We start from the raw sequence: 23,149 nt of genomic DNA, 5'->3' as shown, positions 1-23,149 counted from the left end.
CCACAATTTTAGAAAATAATGAACTGTGTTATATATAGATAACTTTGTAATATAACCAGGAAGTCCTTCAGAACTGAGTTTTGGCTAAACTAGTTCTCAAATTGAGTTATAAAGCACTTTTAGACTTTTAAGTGAGTTTGAGCTCTTACTTGAAGAAAAAATAAAGCTAATCTTTTTTGGGTAAAAATTTTTACATTTGTAGTGACTCTTAAAAATGAAAACTATTGGCTTGGCACAGTGGCTCATACCTGTAATCCCAGTACTTTGGGAGGCCGAGGCAGGCGGATAAGAAAGTCAGGAGTTCGAGACCAGCCTGGCCAATATGGTGAAACACCATCTCTACTAAAAATACAAAAAACAAAATTAGCCAGGCATGGTGGTGGGCACCTATAGTCCCAGCTACTCGGGAGGCTGAGGCTGGGGAATCGCTTGAATCCCGAAGGCAGAAGTTGCAGTGAGCTGAAGTCGTGCCACTGCACCCCAGCCTGGGAGACAGAGCAAGACTCCATCTCAAAAAAAAAAAAAACATGAAAACTATCCAAATTTGTAACTATGTAAATTTGTAACTTTTAGGAAACCTATAGTTCAAAACCCTTGGTTGATAAAGTAACTTGGAGGTAAAGTGCTTTTAAAAAGCAAAAATACTAATATAAATTTTATTTTTCCAGTATTTGGTAGGAAGTTAACTACTTGGCTTAAAAATATTTACATTGGTATACTTGGGTTAATTATTTAGACTTTAAGAAAAATGTGTTTATTGATGTTGCAAAAAAAAAAAATTCTGCTTTCCATTGTGGTTTCCATGGTTTAATTCAATTCCATAGGAACTGAATTAAAATATTTTTACCTTTAATTTTGGTTAAGCCTACCTATGTTGTTATTCACATTTCTGGATGGTTAGACCAGTAAAGCATACATAGAGAATGTTTATTAGAGATATATTATACATTTGGGGTTCTAGGAAAAGGAAAGCTATCTACTTTTATCTCATTTCTGCCTTTATCAATAGTGTCAAAGTATAGTACAATTGGTTTTTATTTGATAAGCTAAGCTCACTTTAAAAAGTGAATTAAAGTTAGGAATTTTTTAATTGACAGTGTTTTAAATACTTATTTTAACCCAAAACTAAATATATATTGATATGTTTTTCCTTTGATGTAGGGCCAAACCTTGGTTCTTTTTGTATGAGTCATTTGATTAGAATTCTACCTAGTCTTTCTCACATAACTAGACTCCTACCTGGTCTTTCACCACACTATATTCCATCATCTATAGTTGCCAATTCTGCTTTCTTTAAAGTGGAGGAAGAATTAATTAAAAGACATTAATTAAAATTAAAATAATTAAATTAATTAATAAAATTAAATTAATAAAAATTAATTAATAATTAATTAAAAGACATTTGTAAGTGAACCATGTTATATTTTTATGGGACCTCCTACCATATTTTATAACAATTTTGAGTGCTTCTAATTGGATAGCAAAATGTTCATGACTTATTAAGCTGGTTCAAAACATATAACTTAGTTTTTGGATAAAAACTTTGCATTTGCTTATTTCATCATGTTCATAATCTATAATAAAATTACACAATTAAAATTACAAGCACAGTTAGCTAAATTAGCATAAATAAGTTTGAATAAAAACACAACTGACTCTTGATAAACAGACAATATATATAGTGAGCAAAAATATACAGGCATACCTAGCAGTAGACTGTTATCTGCCAGAGTTCAGTGTCCTGTGGTTATTATTAATAGTTCATTTTATAGAAAACATTGGTTAGTGAACATCTATTTGATGATGACAGCAAACAATTATATTAATACTCTCCGATTAATAGTCTCTGAAATGTCTAGATTTTAAAGCATACTATTTAGTAAGTTAACTTTGTATCTGTGTTTATATAATATAAAAAATTAAACTACTTCCAATAATGCACTGGATTAGTTTAGCTATAATAACCAAATAAACAAGTTTTATAGCTTTTACTCAATATGTCATTTTTAAGGATGCTCATGGAAACCATTTAGCTGAAGAACTGGGGGCTTCTAAAGTACGTGAAGCTCATTTAGAAGCAAGAATGCAAGCAGAAATCAAGAAATTGTCAGCAGAAGTAGAATCTCTCAAAGAAGCTTATCATATGGAGGTAAAGAAAAATTTAATTTGTTTTGATAGTGCCCACTAAAGTAGGTTGACCTATCTGGACAAAAGTATGAGTCCAGCTCTTAAGTGTTCATTATTGAATAATACATTGTGGTCTTCATTTCTGGTAGCCTAAACATACAGCTTTCACTTTAATATACTGTGGGGTTAAGAGCTTGAATTCCTGAGCCAGGCAACCTGGTTCTAAACCCTAGCTCACCACGGAGCCACCTGTATCACCTTGGGTAAGTTACTTAACCTGTGTCTAAAATGGATATAATAATAGTATCTACCTCATAGAACTGTGGTGAATATTAAATGAATTAATATAAAATATAAAATAGCATTTGTAAAAGATTAACTGGAAATATTTAATAACTGATATAAACCGTTTCATGTGATGTAAATCTATAATGCTTTGCAATTTTCAGCATTTCTTCTTATAATAACTTAGCTAGAGAGGTAATACTAGAGCCTTTTTATCTATCAGCATGTCTTGAGCCTTCACAGAAATGGGCAGTATTATTGACTAGAATAGCATTTTTCATCTTTTTAAAAACTACATTTAAAGATATTACCCAAAATCTCTGTATATGATTTAAATAAATTACTTATGTTTAGTGCTAATAAAGCGTTTTTTCTAATATGGCAAGGGTTGCAAATATTTATGTTAAACTCCATTCAAGGGAGCTTGGTGACGTTTTTGTGAGTGATTGGTAGGGCTTGTGGGGACCATGTCTTGCTTAAATACATTTAGAATCATATCTCTTTGAAAGCATTGTGCCTGCCAAACAAAACATATTTACAAGCTGAGTCTAATCCTAAGGCTAAGAATTTGCAACCTTTGATCTTTAGCGACAAACCTGAATGAATGCTGTTGGACTCAGCATAATTATATAATTGTTATTAACAGCTCAGCTTAGTAACTATCAGTAATAATTAGGCGCTTTCAAGTGTTTGCCCTTAACTACTCATTACACTTTCATTATATGGCCTCTGTTCTGTTTTTAAGTGTAATTATCCAATTTTTTCTTTTAGTTTTATAAGCCACCTGAAATTATAAATAGATTGTACATAAAATAAATTGTAAAATTAGTTCAGTATTGCTATCTTTTTTAAAAAGAGATGGGGTCTGTGTTGCTCAGACTGGCCTCAAATTCCAGAGCTCAGATAACCCTCCCCACTCAGCCTCTAAGTAGCTGGGAGTAAAAGCACATGCCAGCCGGGCGCAGTGGCTCACACCTGTAATCCCAGCGCTTTGGGAGGCCAAGGCAGGTGGATCTCTTGAGGTCAGGAGTTCAAGACCAGCCTGACCAACATGGCAAAACCCCGTCTCTACTAAAAATACAAAAATTAGCTGGGCGTGGTGGCGCATGCCTATAATCCCAGCTACTCAGGAGGCTAAGGCAGCAGAATTGCTTGAACCTGGGAGGCAGAGGTTGCAGTGAGCCAAGATCGCGCCATTGCAGTCAAGTCTGCGTGACAAGAGTGAAACTCCGTCTCAAAAAAAATAAGTACATGCCGCTGCATTTTAATATTTAATATTACTATTTAATATTTGATACTAATATTTTGTCTATAATATTGAAGTATATATTTTTACCTGTTTGGAAGTTGATAAAAATTTACTTTTAAAATATATATGTTGTTTGAATATAAAAATGAGAGGATATGGTATTAAAGTAATAGAGAGCTAGAAAAGAAGATCAATAATTTTTAACAGTTTTTTTTATTATACTTTCTTTTTTTTTTTAATACTTTAAGTTCTGGGGTACATGTGCAGAACATGCAGTTTTGTTACATAGGTATACACATGCCATGGTGGTTTGCTGTACCCATCAACCTGTCACCTACATTAGGTATTTCTCCTAATGTTATCCCTCCTCTAATCCCCCACCACCCAACAGGCCCCGGTGTGTGATGTTCCCCTCCCTAGGTCTATGTGTTCTCATTGTTTAACTCCCACTTATGAGTGAGAACATGCGGTGTTTGGTTTTCTGTTCTTGTGATAATTTGCTGAGAATGATGGTTTCCAGCTTCATCCATGTCCCTGCAAAGGACGTGAACTCATCCTTTTTTATGGCTGCATAGTATTCCATGGTGTATATGTGCCACATTTTCTTTATCCAGTCTATTATTGATGGACATTTGGGTTGGTTCCAAGTCTTTGTTATTGTGAATAGTGCCGCAATAAACATACGTGTGCATGTGTCTTTATAGTAGAATGATTTATAATCCTTTGGGTATATACCCAGTAATGGGATGGCTGGGTCAAATGGTATTTCCAGTTCGAGATCAACAGTATTTTTTAATATATAGGTTTCCAAATTGTCAGAAAATCACTTAATAATAAATGTAAAACTCCTGACTTATTGGAGGAGAATGAGATTGTTTTAACTTTAATTGTGAAAAATTTAAATATATTTAAAAATAGAATAGTATAAATAGTATATACATCCTCATATTTATTTTTGAACGTTAATAATTTTCAATGCATAGCCAATTAATTTCATCCATAAATACATTGACCATTTTCTTTATCTAAAAGAGAATACTTTTGAGAATGAAAAGGAATGCTATAGTAATTACATGAGGGTACCAGGCATAAAACCTAGACAGTCCTAAGCATTCTCAGAAGTGTGTCAACATACCTTTAACCTTTGAAAGCACAGTGCTTTCAAAGAGATATGATTCTAAATGTATTTAAGCAAGACATGGTCCCCACAAGCCCCACCAATCTAAGCAAGACATGGTCCCCCAAGCCACATCAATCACCCACAAAAATGTTACCAAACTCCCGTGAATGGAGTTTAACATAAATGTTAAACCCATTCGCAACCCATCCCCCATATTCACATATTATTTGAAGCAAATTTTAGACATAATTATTTCATCTGTAAATAATTATGTAGACATAATTATTCTATATTCAATAAGTATCTTGTATTAGTCCATTTTCCATTAGTCCATTAGTCCATTTTCACACTGCTATAAAGAAATACCTGAGATTGGGTAATTTATAAAGAAAAGAAGTTTAATTAACTCACAGTTTCACATGGCTGGGGACACCTCGGGAAACTTACAATCATGGCAGAAGGTTAAGGGAAAGCAAGGCATGTCTTACATGGCAGCAGGAGAGAGAGAGTGTGTAAATGCCACACTTTTAAACCATCAGATCTCATGAGAATGAACTTACTATCATGAGAACAGCTTGGAGGAACCACCCCCATGATCCAATCAGCTCCCACCAGGTACCTACCTCCACACGTGAGGATTACAATTTGAGATGAGATTCGGGTGGGGACACAGAGCCAAGCCATATCATTCCAACCCTGGCCCCTCCCAGATCTCTTGTCCTTCTCACATTTCAAAACACAATCATGCCTTCCCAACAGAACCCCAAAGTCTTAACTAACTCATTCCAGCATTAACCCAAAAGTCCAAGTCCAAAGTCTTATCTGAGACAAGCCTTCCATCTATGAGCCTATAAAATAAAAAACAAGTTAGTTACTTCCAAGATACAATGGGGGTACAGGCATTGGGTAAATGCTCCCCTTCCAAATGGGAAAAATTTGCCAAAACAAAGAGGCTGCAAGGCCCATGCAAATCTGAAACCCAGTGGAGCAGTCATTAAATGTTAAAGCTCCAAAATAATCTCCTTTGACTCCATGTCTCACATCCAAGCTACACTGATGCAAGGGGTGGACTCCCAAAGTTCTGGGCAGCTCCACCCCTGTGGTTCTGCAGGGTACAGCCCCTGTGGCTGTTTTCATGGGCTGGCGTTGAGTGCCTGGGGCTTTTCCAAGTGCACGGTGCAAGCTGTTGGTGGATCTACCATTCTGGGGTCTAGAGAATGGTGGCCCTCTTCTTACAGCTCCACTACCCAGTGCCCCGGTGGGGACTCTGTGTGGGGGCTCCAACCTCACATTTCTCCTCTGTACTGCCTTAGTAGAGGTTCTCCATGAGGGCTCCACCTCCACAGCAGACTTCTGCTTGGACTTCCAGGCATTTCCACACATCCTCTGAAATCTAGGCAGAGCCTCCCAAAGCTCAACTCTTGTCTTCTGTGCACCTGCAGACTTAACACCACATGGAAGCTGCCAAGGTGTGGGGCTTGCACCCTCTGAAGCAATGGTCTGAGCTGTACCTTGACCCCTTTTAGCCACGGGTGGAGCTGAAGCAACAGCAATACAGGTCACCCCGTCTAGAGGCTGCACAGAGCAGTGGGGCTCTGAGCCTGGCCCACAAAACCATTTTTTCCTCCTAGATATCCAGGCTTGTGATGGGAGAGGCTTCCTTGAAGATCTCTGAAATGGCCTGGAGACATTTTCCCCATTGTCTTGGCAATATTTAGCTCCTCATTACTTAAGAAGATTTCTGCAGCAAGCTTGAATTTCTCCCCATAAAATGGGTTTTTCTTTTCTACCACATGGCCAAGCTGCAATTTTTTTTTAACTTTTATGCTCTGCTTCCCTTTTAAACATAAGTTCCAATTTCAGATCATCTCTTTGTGAATGCATATGACTGTACACTTTCACAAAAGCCAGATCACCTCTTGAATCCTTCAAAATTTCTTCTCTCAGAGACCCTAAATCATCTCTCTCAACTTCAAAGTTCCACAGATCTCTAGGGTGGGGGCAAAATGCCACTGGTCTCTTTGCTAAAACATACAAGATACTCTAGTTTCCAATAAGTTTCTCATCTCCATCTGAGACCACCTGAGCTTGCACTTCATTGTCCATATCACTATCAGCATTTTAGTCAAAACCATTTGACAAGTCTGTAGGAAGTTCCAAACTTTCTCACATCTTCCTGTCTTCTGATTCCTCCAAACTGTTCTAACCTCTGCCCATTACCCAGTTCCAAAGTCACTTCCACATTTTCAGGTTATCTTTATAGTAGTACCCCACTATTCTGATACCAGTTTTCTGTTATTAGTCCATTTTCACAGTGCTATAAAAACTGTGAGTCAATTAAACCTCTTTTCCTTATAAATTACACAGTCTTAGGGCTGGTGTGAGTGCCTGAGGCTTTTCCAGGTGAAGGTGCAAGGGCTGTCGCTGGATCTACCATTCTGGGGTCTGGAGAATGGTGACAGTTGCAGGGTAATTTATAAAGAAAAGAGGTTTAATTGACTCACAGTTCCACATGGCTGGGGAGGCCTCAGGAAAATTACAATTCTTATAATTATGGCAGAAGGGGAAGCAAGTCATGTCTTACATAGTGGTGGGAGACAGAGAGCAAGAGGGGAAGTGTCACACTTTTAAACTATCAGATCTCATGAGAACTCACTATCATGAGAACAGCATGGGTGAAACCATCCCCATGACCCAATCACCTCCCACCAGGTTGCTCCTTTGACATACAGGAATTACAATCCAAGATGAAGCCTGGATGGGGATACGGAGCCAAACTGTAACATAGCTCTAAAAGATAAGGGCTATTTTTTGGAACAGAACCACAATACCATGATCACACCTAAAAATTGACAGTGACTCCTTAATATCATCAAATACCCAATCATTGTTCACATTTCCCCAATTGTCTCAAAAATGTCTTTATAGTTTATTTGTTCAAATCAGTACCCAAATAGAGTCCATTGCATTTGGTTAATTAAGTTCTTAAGTAAATTGAAGATTATGGATTCCTTTGTTCCCTTTTTCCTCTAGTATTCATTGAGAAATCAGATGTTTGTAACTATAAACAGAATTTACTTTTTTTAAAGAAAAAGTAAATAAAAGTAGAAAGCATTAGACTGTTGTCGAATCCAGTTTCCTTCTTTTTTTTATTTTTTTTCTTTTCCAATTCTGGGGCTATATAGATGATTTCACATCAAGAGAACCATGCAAAGTGGAAGATTTCTGCTGACTCTCAAAAGTCTTCTGTTCAGCAACTAAACGAACAGTTAGAGAAGGCAAAACTGGAATTAGAAGAAGCTCAGGATACTGTAAGCAATTTGCATCAACAAGTCCAAGATAGGAATGAAGTAATTGAAGCTGCAAATGAAGCATTACTTACTAAAGTAAGTAAACATATAAAAGTAATAAAGCATATCTATGAAAACGTAAATGTCTGACTTATTTACCTGTCTTAGTAGTTTATAGAGGACTATATGACCAAATATTGGCCTGTTTGAATAAAAACCATTTGATTTAGAAGATGTTGAATTTAGGAAATTATTAAGATGATGTACATCTTATTACCATAGAAGATATAATTTATAAATGTTCAAATATAAACTCATCTAATCATAATGTTTAGAGGGTTTTATACTTGATGTACCTAAAAAAAAGTAGAAACATTTTTCAAAATCAGCAAAGTTCTTTTAAAATCATAAAGTAGGCTGGGCGTGGTGGCTCACTCCTGTATTCCCAGCACTTCAGGAGGCCGAGGTGGGCAGATCACTTGAGGTCAACAAGGGCAAAGACAATTTTTTGAGAGCCATGAAGGCATCATTATATTATGGCTCACTACAATTACGTTCACAACAGTGACCTTCTTTGAGTCTTAAGAAAAAGTTGAATTAATTTAATGTATTCAGTGTACTATATTTAATTGTAAAAGTTATGTGTTAAACTGTAACTTAAATAAAATCCTACTTATATGAGATACCACATATCAATTATGGCTAGATAATGCAGAAGAGGAAAAAGAAAAAGACTGCAGCTGTGTACAGTCCTATTCTGTGCCAACTCTACAACTGTTTTGTTAATTGTGATTTTAAGAATGTGAATGTAGGATTTACAACAAAAAATTGGCACTCTAGCCACTTTAAACCAACAGGCTTTAAACCAACAAAGATCAAAAGAGACCAAGAAGGCCATTACATAATGGTAAAGGGATCAATTCAACAAGAAGAGCTAACTGTCCTAAATATATATGCACCCAATACAGGAGCACCCAGATTCATAAGTCAAGTCCTTAGAGACCTACAAAGAGACTTAGACTCCCACACAATAATAATGGGAGACTTTAACACCCCACTGTCAACATTAGACAGATCAACGAGACAGAAAATCAACAAGGATATCCAGGACTTGAACTCAGCTCTGCACCAAGCAGACCTAATAGACATCTACAGAACTCTCCACTGCAAATCAACAGAATACACATTCTTCTCAGCACCAAATCACACTTATTCCAAAATTGACCACATAGTTGGAAATAAAGCACTCTTCAGCAAATGTAAAAGAATAGAAATCACCACAAACTGTCTCTGAGACAACAGTGAAATCAAATTAGAACTCAGGATTAAGAAACTCACTCAAAACCACAGAACTCATGAAAACTGAACAACCTGCTTCTGAATGACTACTGGGTACATAACGAAATGAAGGCAGAAATGAAGATGTTCTTTGAAACCAATGAGAACAAAGACACAACATACCAGAATCTCTGGTACACATTTAAAGCAGTGTGGAGAGGGAAATTTATAGCACTAAATGCCCACAAGAGAAAGCAGGAAAGATCTAAAATTGACATCCTGACATCACAATTAAAAACTAGAGAAGCAAGAGCAAACACATTCAAAAGCTAGCAGAAGGCAAGAAATAAGTAAGATCAGAGCAGAACTGAAGAAGATAGAGACACAAAAAACGCTTCAAAAAATCAATGAATCCAGGAGCTGGTTTTTAGAAAAGATCAACAAAATTGATAGACCGCTAGCAAGACTAATAAAGAAGAAAAGAGAGAAGAATCAAATAGAGGCAATAAAAAATGATAAAGAGGATATCACCACTGATCCCATAGAAATACAAACTACCATCAGAGAATACTATAAACACCTCTACACAAATAAACTAGAAAACCTAGAAGAAATGGATAAATTCCTCGACACATACACCCTCCCAAGACTAAACCAGGAAGAAGTTGAATCCCTGAGTAGACCAACAACAGGTTCTGAAATTGAGGCAGTAATTAATAGCCTACCAACCAAAAAAAGTCCAGGACCAGACAGATTCATAGCTGAATTCTACCAGAGGTACAAAGAGGAGCTGGTACCATTCCTTCTGAAACTATTCTAATCAATAGAAAAAGAGAGAATCCTCCCTAACTCATTTTCTGAGGCCAGCATCATCCTGATACCAAAGCCTGGCAGAGACACAACAAAAAAAGAGAATTTTAGACCAATATCCCTGATGAACATCGATGCAAAAATCCTCAATAAAATACTGGCAAACTGAATCCAGAAGCACATCAAAAAGCTTATCCACCACAATTAAGTTGGCTTCATCCCTGGGATGCATGGCTGGTTCAACATACGCAAATCAATAAATGTAATCCATCACATGAACCGAACCAAAGACAAAAACCACATGATTATCTCAATAGATGCAGAAGAGGCTTTCAACAAAATTCAACAGCCCTTCATGCTAAAAACTCTCAAACTAGGTATTGATGGGACATATCTCAAAATAATAAGAGCTATTTATGACAAACCCACAGCCAATATCATACTGAATGGGCAAAAACTGGAAGCATTCCCTTTGAAAACTGGCACAAGACAGGGGTGCCCTCTCTCACCACTCCTATTCAACATAGTGTTGGAAGTTCTGGCCAGGGCAATCAGGCAGGAGAAAGAAAGAAAGGGTATTCAATTAGGAAAAGAGGAAGTCAAATTGTCCCTGTTTGCAGATGACATGATTGTATATTTAGAAAACCCTATCATCTCAGCCCCAAATCTCCTTAAGCTGATAACTTCAGCAAAGTCTCAGGATACAAAATCAATGTGCAAAAATAACAAGCATTCTTATACACCAATAACCGACCAACAGAGAGCCAAATTATGAGTGAACTCCCATTCACAATTGCTTCAAAGAGAATAAAATACCTAGGAATCCAACTTACAAGGGATGTGAAGGATCTCCAAGGAGAACTACAAACCACTGCTCAATGAAATAAAAGAGGACACAAACAAATGGGAGAACATTCCATGCTCATGGATAGGAAGAATCAATATAATGAAAATGGCCATACTGCCCAAGGTAATTTATAGATTCAATGCCATCTCCATCAAGCTGCCAATGACTTTCTTCACAGAACTGGAAAACAACTACCTTAAAGTTCATATGGAACCAAAAAAGAGCCCACACAGCCAAGACAATCCTAAGCCAAAAGAAAAAAGCTGGAGGCATCACGCTTCCTGACTACAAGGCTACAGTAACCAAAACAGCATGGTACTGGTACCAAAACAGAGATATAGACCAATGGAACAGAACAGATCCCTCAGAAATAACACCACACATCTACAACCATCTGATCTTTGACAAACCTGACAAAAACAAGAAATGGGGAAAGGATTCCCTATTTAATAAATGGTGCTGGAAAAACTGGCTAGCCATATGTAGAAAGCTGAAACTGGATCCCTTCCTTACACCTTATACAAAAATTAATTCAAGATGGATTAAAGACTTAAATGTTAGACCTAAAACCATAGAAACCCTAGAAGAAAACCTAGGCAATACCATTGCCTAGGCATGGACATAGGCATGGGCAAGGACTTCATGACTAAAACACCAAAAGCAATGGCAACAAAAACCAAAATAGACAAATGGGATCTAATTAAAGAGCTTCTGCACAGCAAAAGAAACTACCATCAGAGTGAACAGGCAACCTACAGAATGGGAGAAAATTTTTGCAATCTACTCATCTGACAAAGGGCTAATATCCAGAATCTACAAAGAACTTAAACAAATTTACAAGAAAAAAACAACCCCATCAAAAAGTGGGTGAAGGATATGAACAGACACTTCTCAAAAGAAGACATTTATGCAGCCAACAGACACATGAAAAAATGTTCATCATCACTGGTCATCAGAGAAATGCAAATCAAAACCACAATGAGATACCATCTCACACCAGTTAGAATGGTGATCATTAAAAAGTCAGGAAACAACAGGTGCTGGAGAGGATGTGGAGCAATAGGAACACTTTTACACTGTTGGTGGGACTGTAAACTAGTTCAACCATTGTGGAAGACAGTGTGGCGATTTCTCAAGGATCTAGAACTAGAAATACCATTTGACCCAGCCATCCCATTACTGGGTATATACCCAAAGTACTATAAATCATGCTGCTATAAAGACACATGTACACGTATGTTTATTGCGGCACTATTCACAATAGCAAAGACTTGGAACCAACCCAAATGTCCATCAGTGATAGACTAGATTCAGAAAATGTGGCACATATACACCATGGAATACTATGCAGCCATAAAAAAGGATGAGTTCATGTCCTTTGTAGGGACATGAATAAAGCTGGAAACCATCATTCTGAGCAAACTATTGCAAGGACAAAAAACCAAACACCGCATGTTCTCACTCATAGGTGGAAATTGAACAATGAGAACACTTGGACACAGGGTGGGGAACATCACACACTGGGGCCTGTTGTGGGGTGGGGGGAGGGGGGAGGGGGGAGGGATAGCATTAAGAGAAATCCCTAATGTAAATGACGAGTTAATGGCTGCAGCACACCAACATGGCACATGTATACATATGTAACAAACCTGCACGTTGAGTACATGTACCCTAGAACTTAAAGTATTTTTAAAAAATCATATAAGTCAATTTTAGATGAAGTAGTAAAAAAAAAAAAAAAACAGGAAAGTACCAAAATATGCGTGTTAAACTTTTATTTTGTAATGCATTCTGTGGTTATGACAGTTTTAGTTATGAACACAGTATTTTTGAAAGCTACTTTAAGAATAGAAACTGTCAGAGTAAAACTGACAGGATTTAGAAATATATATCTTATGGATACCTTTAAGAAAAGGCAAATGTATTTGAAGAGGAGACTACTATACTTACATTATTAAGCTTTTGAAATTAAAATATCATCTCTTTTTTTAGGCTTTTTGGTTTTTTAGTGTATGTAGTCTCATTCCTAGGATCCCAAAGTTCAGTCAGAGGACCCAAATGAAAGACATGAAAAAAATTGAAATGAAAAGTTTATTTAACAAGCATTGATTTATTAAAAATTTATCACTTTAAGTTTTTGAAAAATTTCTAATACACTAAAGCTTTCTTATAATGAGAACACAAAAAGCAGAATAGCTTATCTATTTATTCCCTACTGGAAATTCTGATAGGGGTCTTTTTGTGTCTATATGTGTTAGATTAACAAAAGATAGCGTACCTCTACATCTTTGCAGAGAAATTTTTAGGTGTAAGATTTCAATCTTGAATAGAAATTGATATTGTCATTAACACCAAAAATATATATATAAGGAGAATCTAGTTTTAATGGAATTTCTTAGAATAAGCATATTTCAAAGGAATATGTGTAATTTTCCCAAAGTGAACCTATCTTAAGTAAAGGTTTTAAACAGAGCTTGGAAAACTCTCAAGAATTATAAACAGAATTCCTATAGTGGGACAAAGGTTGACTTTCTAAAAGTCTATGATTTTCTAAGGAGTTCATTCATTTAACAAAAATGTATTGAGCACCTACTATGTACCAATTTTTCTGCAGGAATCAGAATTAACCAGATTACAGGCCAAAATTTCTGGACATGAAAAGGCAGAAGACATCAAGTTTCTGCCAGCCCCATTTACATCTCCAACAGAAATTATGCCTGATGTTCAAGATCCAAAATTTGCTAAATGTTTTCACACATCTTTTTCCAAGTGTACAAAATTACGTCGCTCTATTAGTGCCAGTGATCTTACTTTCAAAACTCATGGTGATGAAGATCTTTCTGAAGAATTACTACAGGACTTAAAGAAAATGCAATTAGAACAGCCTTCAACATTAGAAGAAAGCCATAAGAATCTGACTTACACCCAGCCAGACTCATTTAAACCTCTCACATATAACCTAGAAGATGATAGTTCTGAGAATAATGACTTTAACACGCTTAGTGGGATGCTAAGATACATAAACAAAGAAGTAAGACTATTAAAAATGTCTTCTATGCAAACAGGTGCTGGTTTAAATCAGGTATGTATTTTATACACTGTAAGCTGTAATAATTTGTTTCCAAAGAATATCATTTTATTACTTGGAAGAAAATTCATATATTTAAATGAAAAACTACTAATATTTGAAGAAGGAAGATTTTACATTTTATACATTAAGTAAAATCAATACCAAAAGACATTTTCTCTATTGCATGGTGTGAGATAATAGGGGGAAAGAGAGAGGCAGAGGGAGACAGAACAGGAAGTAGAATGAAAAATAGGAAGATAGACATGAAAGTGCTTAAAAATAAAAAAATTAAAAAACTGAAAAAAAGAAAAATGGTAAGAAGAAATATGCAGTGAGAGGAATCCAGAGAAAGTAGGTTCTGAGGTGAATGTTCTCATAACTTCGTCATAATTTACTGTTCATTTGGGCTCTGTATGTCAAAATGAGTTATTGCTGGCTATCACTGATCTTTGGAAAGTTGATTTACTGAATTAGCCATTATTTAAAAGCATGAATAAGGCCAACTGCCCTCATCCTTATAATTTTTCACCCTAAAATATTTATGTTCATCTTTCCTTCTTTTGTCCCTTTTCTCTTTAAAAGAAAGATATATCCCTCTTCTTTTTTAGAGAGAAATTCTTGAACATGTACTTTCAAGCCTTTAATATGCTTGCCTGTTTTGCTTCTCTGCTTCCTGATTTAATCTGTATCTTCAGGCTTCTTTATTTCCCTCTTCCTTTCATTTCCAGACATCTTAAATTCATACCCACTCTAAGCTGGGTGCAGTGGCACATGTCTGCAATCCCAGCTATCCAGGAGGCTGAGGTAGGAGGATTATTTGAGCCCAGGAGTTTGAGACAAGTATGGGCAACATGGAGACCCCATCTCAAAAAAAATTTTTATTCATTCCATTTCTCCATTGTTGCTACCTCCTTACTACCCTTCCCACTTTGTAACTTACTGTATTTGTCTCTTGAATATTAAATTTACTGTTTTCTTGAAAGTCACAAAAAACTCTTTGTATAATAAACAAATTTAGTATCCTCTTTGTCTTCAGCTTTTGTAGATTTAACTGTCCATTCCCCCTTTTGATATTTTCTCTTCTCTTGACTTTTATGATTTAATATTTTTCTGGTCCTCTTCTTATTTTGAACTAATTACTTTCTCACTTTTCTGCTTCTCGTATTCCTTATGTTCCAAAATATAGGATTTAATCTGTAGTTTGAGAATGGAAATAATCTCCTTTAGATAATGTCAGCTTTTTTAAAAATGCCTAACATCATTTTCAAACACATCAAGATAGTTTTGGTGGCCTGAACAGTTAAAAACTATTTTTTTGGAATAGATCCAAGACAAAGAAAAATTGTTGAGTGAGTTTTTCTTCATAATACTTATTTTTGCTGACTTAAGTATATGTCTATCTACTTGTTTATTGATTGTCTCCCCCACTGAAAATGTAAGCTCTGTGTGGAGAGGGTATGGTCATTTCGCTTATTTCTATATTTCTAGTGCCTGGTATATAGTAGATGCTGAATGAATATTTATGAATGTATCAAGTGGCTAAATAAATTATATACAGTAAACACAACTGTAGTTTTAAATGCTAGATTTCATCAGGCTGTGCTGGCCAAAATTTCACTTTTAGCATATTACTTTTAGCACCCAAGAAGTTAAAGATTCAGTAAAGGTAACTGAGAAGTAATCAGTGAAATAGAAGAGAAATTAGGAGAGTATAATATTTCACAATGTATTTCAAGGAGGGTGAGATCAATGGTGTCCAGTGTTGCTAAATAAAGTGAAGATTGATTATTGACTATCATATTTGGTAATGTCGAGGCTTTTATGACCCTCATAAGACTGGCTTTAGCCTAACAATGGGAATGAAAGCCTGTTGTAGAGTGGGTTTAGCATAGAATGGAAAGAGAGGAAATAGAAACATCAAGAATAGACAACTCTTTGGATAAAGAGTAAAGCAGAGAAGTGAGGGAGATGTGATGTCAAGGGAGAGTTTTTTGTTTTGCTTTTTAACATAAGAGAGAAAACAGCTGTTGGATATTGATAGGAATGATCCAGTAGACAGGGAAACAGCCATTCAAGACAGAGCAGAAGGAGTAAAATCCTTAAGGTAGGCTTAAGAAATGGGATACAGGAGAGCAGTAGAGGAGTTGGTCTTGGATAAAAGAAGGGGCAGTTCATCCACTGTGGTGGGAAGGCAGGCAGAATATGGGAGCACAGAAACACATGGAATGGAAGGTTTGGTAGTGGGAGAGAAATTTCTTTATCAATTGCTTTTCTTTTCTTTTTTTTTTTTGAGATGGAGTCTGGCTCTGTTGCCCAGGCTGGAGTGCAGTGGCGCAATCTTGGCTCACTGCAAGCTCCGCCTCCCAGGTTCACGCCATTCTCCTGCCTCAGCCTCCCGAGTAGCTGGGACTACAGGCGCCCGCCACCACGCCCGGCTAATTTTTTGTATTTTTAGTAGAGACGGGGATTTCACTGTGTTAGCCAGGATGGTCTCGATCTCCTGACCTCGTGATCTGCCTGCCTCTGCCTCCCAAAGTGCTGGGATTACAGGCGTGAGCCATCGTGCCCGGCCGATTGCTTTTATTTTCTTAGTGAAATAAGAAGCAGGGTTTTTAGTTAAGGCACAGTAAGATATTGGATATTTAAGAACAGGGAAGGTATGTGAAATGGTTACTTACTTTGGAGAGTAGGAAAGCATAAACAGACTAGCAAAGTCTAGTAGAATTGCCAGCCAGATAGTTCTGTCATGTGGAACAACCGTGCAAGATACAGGACATCTGGCATCATTTGTTTCTGCCTGTTGTATATCAGCAGCAGCATGTCCCTTTCTCCCCTATCACAGTGACAAACAAAAAGTACCATCACAAATTTCTAGAATGTTCTGTAGAGGATGGTACTGCACCCTTTAAGAACCTCTGCTCTACTCCAGTGACCCTTGCAGTCATAGATATGCAAGACTCTCTTTTTGGTAAAAATCGCACCTAATTTATGCAGGATAAATTTGATAAGTACAGTGACAGACTGTGATCATAACAATACATAGCCTTTACTGTATGTCAAGCAAATCCTTTACATAAATTAACTCATTTAATCCTTATAACAACCCCTGATAGGTACTATTATCTGAATAGTACCAAATAATAGTACCTAATAGTTCTACTGTAGTGGGTACTATTATTATCCTTATGATATGAGGAAACTGAGTCCCTGCTCTTAACCACTATATATAATCTTTACATAATTGTATTGGTATTTTCTTCAGTATGTCTAATTACATAGTTTGGTCTTGCAGTTGCTTAGCCAATTAAGGATTAAGAGTAGGAGTTAGCCAGGCACGGTGGCTCACGCCTGTAATCCCAGCACTTTGGGAGGCTGAGGCAGGTGGATCACGAGGTCAGGAGTTCAAGACCAGCCTGGCCAAGAGGGCAAAACCCCATCTCTACTAAAAACACAAAAATTAGCTGGGCATGGTGGTGCACACCTGTAATCCCAGCTGCTCAGGAGGCTGAGGCGGAGAATTGCTTGAACCCGGGAGGCAGAGGTTGCAGTGAGCTGAGACTGCGCCACAGCACTCCAGCCTGGGTGACAGAGCGAGACTCCATCTCTAAATAAATAAATAAATAGTAGGAGTTAAAAGTTACTACATAACAGATAGAATAATTTCTTACTCTGTAGGTTTTTGCAATATATATTTGAATTTTTCAAGTCATTTCACCTATTCAATTATCATTGAAGATCAATGCCAAATTAAAATATTCAAAATACTGGCCGGGCAAGGTGCCTCACACCTTTAATCCCAACACTTTGGGAGGCCAAGCAGGAGGATTACTTGAGACTAGGATTTCAAGGACAGCCTGGGCAACATAGCACGACCCGATCTCTACAGAAAAATAAAATGAAAAACTAGCTGGGCATGGTGGCGCACATCTGTAGTCCTAGCTACTTGGAAGCTGAGGTGGGAGGATTGCTTGAGCCCGGTTCGAGGCTGCAGTGAGCTATTATCATGCAATGCAGCAAGAACCCATCTCTAAACAAAGCAAACAAACGTTGTAGCCTATTGTTAAGCTTAAAGATTGGATTCTTAAAATCCTATCAAAGGTATATTCTGTACAAACATAGTTTTCTTGATTGTCAATGATACTCTACTGAGTTTTAAATGCATTGACCACTGTCAATACTCATAACTTTAAGCTCACATGGAACTCTTATAGCGCATGAGCCTCAGTTGCATTACCTGTGGTAGTGACCACCTCATAGTCATTTATATGTATGTTGCATTAATAAATATATACTACTCTGTAAAATTTAATGAAAGAGATGTATTTTTATTTTTTTGAGGCAGAGTCTTGTGCTGTCACCCAGGCTGGAGTGTAGTGGCACGAGAGCTCACTGCAACCTCCGCTTCCCGGGTTCAAGCAATTCTCATACCTCAGCCACCTAAGTAGCTGGGATTACAGGCGTGTGTCACCATGCCCGGCTAATTTTTGCATTTTTTAGTAGAGATGGGGTTTCACTATGTTGGCCAAGCTGGTCTCAAACTCCTGGCCCCAAGTGATCTACCCACCTTGGCCTCCCAAAGTGCTGAGATGACAGGCGTGAGCCACCGCACCTGGCCTGAAAGAGACATTTTAAATTGGGATGTAGAGCCATGATCTGTAGCCTAGTTCAGGTCCTCACCTTATTTCACCTGCCACTTAAGTATGACATTGCATTGGTCTCCTATTTAAAAGCAGGATTTTAAAACTCTTTTAAACCAAATAAATTATTATTTAAATAAAGAAATCCAGTATGTCAAATAGATTCAAAGGTAGTTTATCTGATTGGGGGTAGGATATGTCTGACCTTTACCCAGTTACTTAAATCTACTCATGGCTGCTCATGCAAAAGTTCCAGAGCAGCCCTGGATTAATCATTAAGGAAAATAAGCAGGAGCATAGGGGACTAAGGGGAATGCCACAGAGTTGTTTGCCCTAGCTATCATCCTCTTAATTCGTTCACTACCACACTTGACTTTAGTAGAATTTTTAGTAACTGTCTTTATCTGCCAGTTCAAATTTAATCTGCACTATTAAAAAATCATTTTCTGTGGTATGATGAGTGACAAAAGTTTAAAAGTTTGATTTGAAAGTGTCATCAGGTATTACATTTGTTTCTTTACACATGGTGTGTTTCAAAACCAGCTACCTGGGTCTGGATAGCATTTGACTCATCAGCTGATTCGTCTAAAGGACTCTTAAGCAATTTTTTAAAGCAGTGGTAGGGCCAGGAGGCGCCATTGTTGGGCTGTGCAGAGGGTATCAGCTGGCCTAAATCCAGCTCTGCTTCAGAAAGTGCAGTTTTAAAGTCCACTGGTACAATGAAAAGAATGTGGAAACCGATACATGAGAAGTGTTTAATAAGTGTTAGCTCCCTTGTGTTGCAGCCCAAATACTATTTTCCTAATGGTTAAGTACGTTGGCACTTCCATTGAGAGTAAAGCCTCTTAACACTGCAGTATTCTGCTTTCAGACTAACAAAAGCTTCAGAACTCAAAAAATTACACCTGTACACAATTTAGAACACAATATCAGCAAGTTCAGAGACTTCATATTAACTCCTATTCTAATCCTGTTTTGGATTAGAGCAGTGGAAGTGTTGTGAATACTGATTAATTAGCTAATTCACCATTTATTAGGAATTTATAAAAAGTTATTACTTCTATTTCTCTTATTTGTAAGTAGTTTTCAAGATATGGTACATATATCATGCAGTAAGATGAAAAATAAGAAATTAGGAAATTAGCTATAGGGAAAACAAAGATGAAAAAAAATGTTAAACCAGGAGTACAGGTAATACCTAGAGACATGATAATATTTTCAAATTCACACCCTCAGTAAAGATGAAGGTATGACAAGAAAATTTGGCCCATATTTTTTTAAATCCCCTGGGCCTTTTTCCTCTATTTTTCTACTTTATGTTAAACTGCTTTTATATGCAAATAATTGTCTTTTGTCTCTTTCTGCTCTTTTTTTCTTCTTTTAATCTTCCTTTTTCATTGACTTTTTTCATGTAGCTATTCATCATCCTTGTTTATTGTGCTCTCAAACTATAACGTGACACTGATGCCTAAATGTTATTTTTATGTTCCTTTTTTCGAGTTTTAAAATTAGTTTAACCCCATATTCACACCCACCTCATCAAGCCAGAATTATTTGCTTTTATTTTTTATTTTATTTATTTTATTTTTTTGAGATGGAGTTACCCTCTTGTCTCCCAGGCTGGAGTGCAGTGGTGCGATCTCGGCTCCCTGCAACCTCCCCCTCCAAGGTTCAAGTGATTCTCCTGCCTTAGCCTCCTGACTAGCTGGGATTACAGACACTCGCCACCACACCCAGCTAATTTTTGTATGTTTTAGTAGAGACAGGGTTTCACCATGTTGGCCGGGCTGGTCTCAAACTCCTGACCTCAGGTGATCCATGCACCTCGGCCTCCCAAAGTGCTGGGATTACAGGCAATGAGCCACTGCACCCGGCCTGCATTTTATATTCATGTGGTTCATTATTGACTTTTTATGATTCATATTTTTCAGTAGACTAAATATTTCTCACTCTCGCTTTAAATTATACTCCTGTTATGGTAGACTTTTAATGCTAAATCAGTTTAGGAATATTTCAAATATTAATCTATTATTTTGCATTATCCTAGGGAGAAAATGTGTAATTCAAAGAAGATACTGATGTGTTGAAAAAATGGAATTTTTGGTACTGTGCTGTTTACTTATTATATGTAGCTCATACTTCATAGAAGCTGTTATTTTGCTTTTGAATAAATTTTATATTTCAATATTTTAAAAGAAAGCCCTTCTAAAACTTAATTATATTTTTAAAGAAAATTTATTATTTTATTTATTGTTTTTTGGCTTAAACTTGCTGCTTTCTTTTGCTTTTTATATATGCATAAGTACATTGAGGAATGCAAATTTTTTTTTTTTTAATGAAAGGCCTCACATATTTATTACTGAACCCAGCCAACCAACGCGTTCATAACAGATGCAGAGAGAAAAAATATATTCCCAACAAAACATGTCAAACTCTCCAGATAGTGGTGACATTTTCAGCCTGATATGGTAACATGATTGTGACCTTCAGACAGCATAAATATGTGTGCCATCTCATGTGCAATTCCTTATAGACCCAGCTTGGTTCTTCTCCATTGTCTCCTTTTGGTTTTATTTTATTAATAAAATCCTGATTTTATTACCAGTTTTCATCTGAATCCACTGGGGAATGGGACAATTTTGCTTTTGTTTCTTGGCCAGCAATCACTTAATCCTGAAAGTCTTGTGAGAAGACATGGCAAGAAGCAGAGTCAAGCACACACCATGATGGCAGAGAAAGGAAAAGAGGCGAGGAATGTCATTTCTTAATCAGACTATTATTTGCTAATTTTTCTAGTATTACTTAATTTTTAAAATTAGTATAAATTTGTAAGTCATTCTGCCACAGGTTTATCATTGTACTAATAATGGCTGACTTTCATTGAGTCAGTTTACTGTTTATCAGTGACTATTCTAGGCAGTTGTATTAGTCTGTTCTCATGCTGCCAATAAAGACATACCCCAGACTGGCTGGGCGCGGTGGCTTACGCCTGTAATCCTTGCACTTTGGGAGGCCGAGGCAGGCGGATCATGAGGTCAGGAGATCGAGACCATCCTGGCTAACATGGTGAAACCCTGTCTCTACTAAAATACAAAAAAATTAGCCGGGTGTGGTGGCAGGCACATGTAGTCCCAGCTACTTGGGAGGCTGAGGCAGGAGAGTGGCATGAACCCGGGAGGCGGAGCTTGCAGTGAGCCAAGATCGCGCCACTGCACTCTAGTCTGGGCAACAGAGCGAGACTCAAAAAAAAAAAAAAAAAAGACATACCTCAGACTGGGTAATTTATAGAGAAAAGAGGTTTTTTGGTTTTGAGATGGAGTTTGCTTTTGTCACCCAGATTGGAGTACAGTGGCACCATCTTGGCTCACTGCAACCTCCGCCTCCTGGGTTCAAGCGATTCTCCTGCCTCAGCTTCCTGACTAGCTGGGATTACAAGTGCCCATCGCCATGCCTGGCTAATATTTTGTATTTTGTAGTAGAGACGGGGTTTCACCATGTTGGCCTGGCTGGTCTTGAACTCCTGACCTCAGGTGATCTACCCACCTCGGCCTCCCAAAGTGTCAGGATTACAGGCTTGAGCCACTGTGCCTGGCCAGAAAAGAGGTTTAATAGACTCACAGTTCCACATGGCTGGGAGGCCTCACAATCAATCATAGCAGAAGGCAAAGGAGGAGCAAAGTCAAGTTTTGCACAGCAGCAGGTAAGAGAGAGCATATGTGGGGGAACACCCCTTTATAAAACCTCAGATCTCATGAGACTTATTGACTATCACAAGAACAGCATGGGAAAGACCCACCCTCATGATTCATATTTTTTGAGGATTTAAAGGAAAAGATGGCCATAATGAGTGAATAGATGGGGAGGAATCTTAGACAAATACAAATCAATGAGTGGTACAAGGTAGAAACTTAGGGAGTCCCAATATTTTACAGGCAGGCAGAAAAGAAAATTGAGAATGGATGTTTAGAGGTAAAATAACCAAATGGAAATTCTAGAACCAAAAAGTATAGTAGCTGAACATTTAAAACTCCCAATATTGGCTTAACAGCAGATTGGAGGTGACAGAAAAGTCAGTTGACTTGAAAGCAGATAAATAGTAAATTTCCACTCTGAAGAACAAAGAGAAATATGATTGAATAAATATAAAAAGAGCATCATGGGGCCTGTAGCCCCTTTGTTTTTGGCCAATTTTTCCCTTTTGGAATGGGAAGTATTAAGAGAAGAAAGGGAAAATGGGGCAGGAAAAAGTTCTTATAGTTATGGCTGAAAATATCACAAATGTGGTGAAAAGATGACAACCTATAGATTTTCTAAGCTCAGCAAGCCCTAAGCAGGATAAAAAAAAAAAAAAATCCTGCTTAGTAATATAATAGTGAAAATTCTGTAAACCAAACACAGACATACCTTAAAAACAGAGACAGAAAAATCCTCATGTA

General features: G+C 37.2%; 1 protein-coding gene and 1 pseudogene across 20 annotated transcripts in view; one reads left to right on the top strand and one right to left on the bottom strand.

Annotated features, from left to right (window-relative positions):
- CCDC18 (coiled-coil domain containing 18) overlaps positions 1 to 21,316 on the top strand; it is a 97,869-nt gene extending 76,553 nt beyond the window's left edge. For 14 of the 20 annotated variants that reach the window (XM_034931325.3, XM_034931297.3, XM_055115987.2 and 11 more), the window contains 3 exons: positions 2,012 to 2,149; positions 7,967 to 8,167; positions 13,621 to 20,752. In XM_034931325.3, coding sequence (XP_034787216.3) covers positions 2,012 to 2,149; positions 7,967 to 8,167; positions 13,621 to 14,229 — 948 coding nt within the window. In that variant the 3' untranslated portion in view covers positions 14,230 to 20,752. The other 6 variants (XM_057302928.2, XM_034931314.4, XM_034931288.3 and 3 more) reach the window with 3 other exon arrangements.
- LOC129398436 (large ribosomal subunit protein eL39-like) lies at positions 21,241 to 22,837 on the bottom strand (annotated as a pseudogene).
- Positions 22,838 to 23,149: the final 312 nt, after the last annotated feature.

This window comes from Pan paniscus, chromosome 1, assembly GCF_029289425.2.
Source record: "Pan paniscus chromosome 1, NHGRI_mPanPan1-v2.0_pri, whole genome shotgun sequence".
In the NCBI taxonomy this organism is placed as follows: Eukaryota; Metazoa; Chordata; class Mammalia; order Primates; family Hominidae; genus Pan; species Pan paniscus.
The sequence above is the reverse complement of the archived record's forward strand: the minus strand, read 5'-3'. Positions and strand labels throughout refer to the sequence as shown.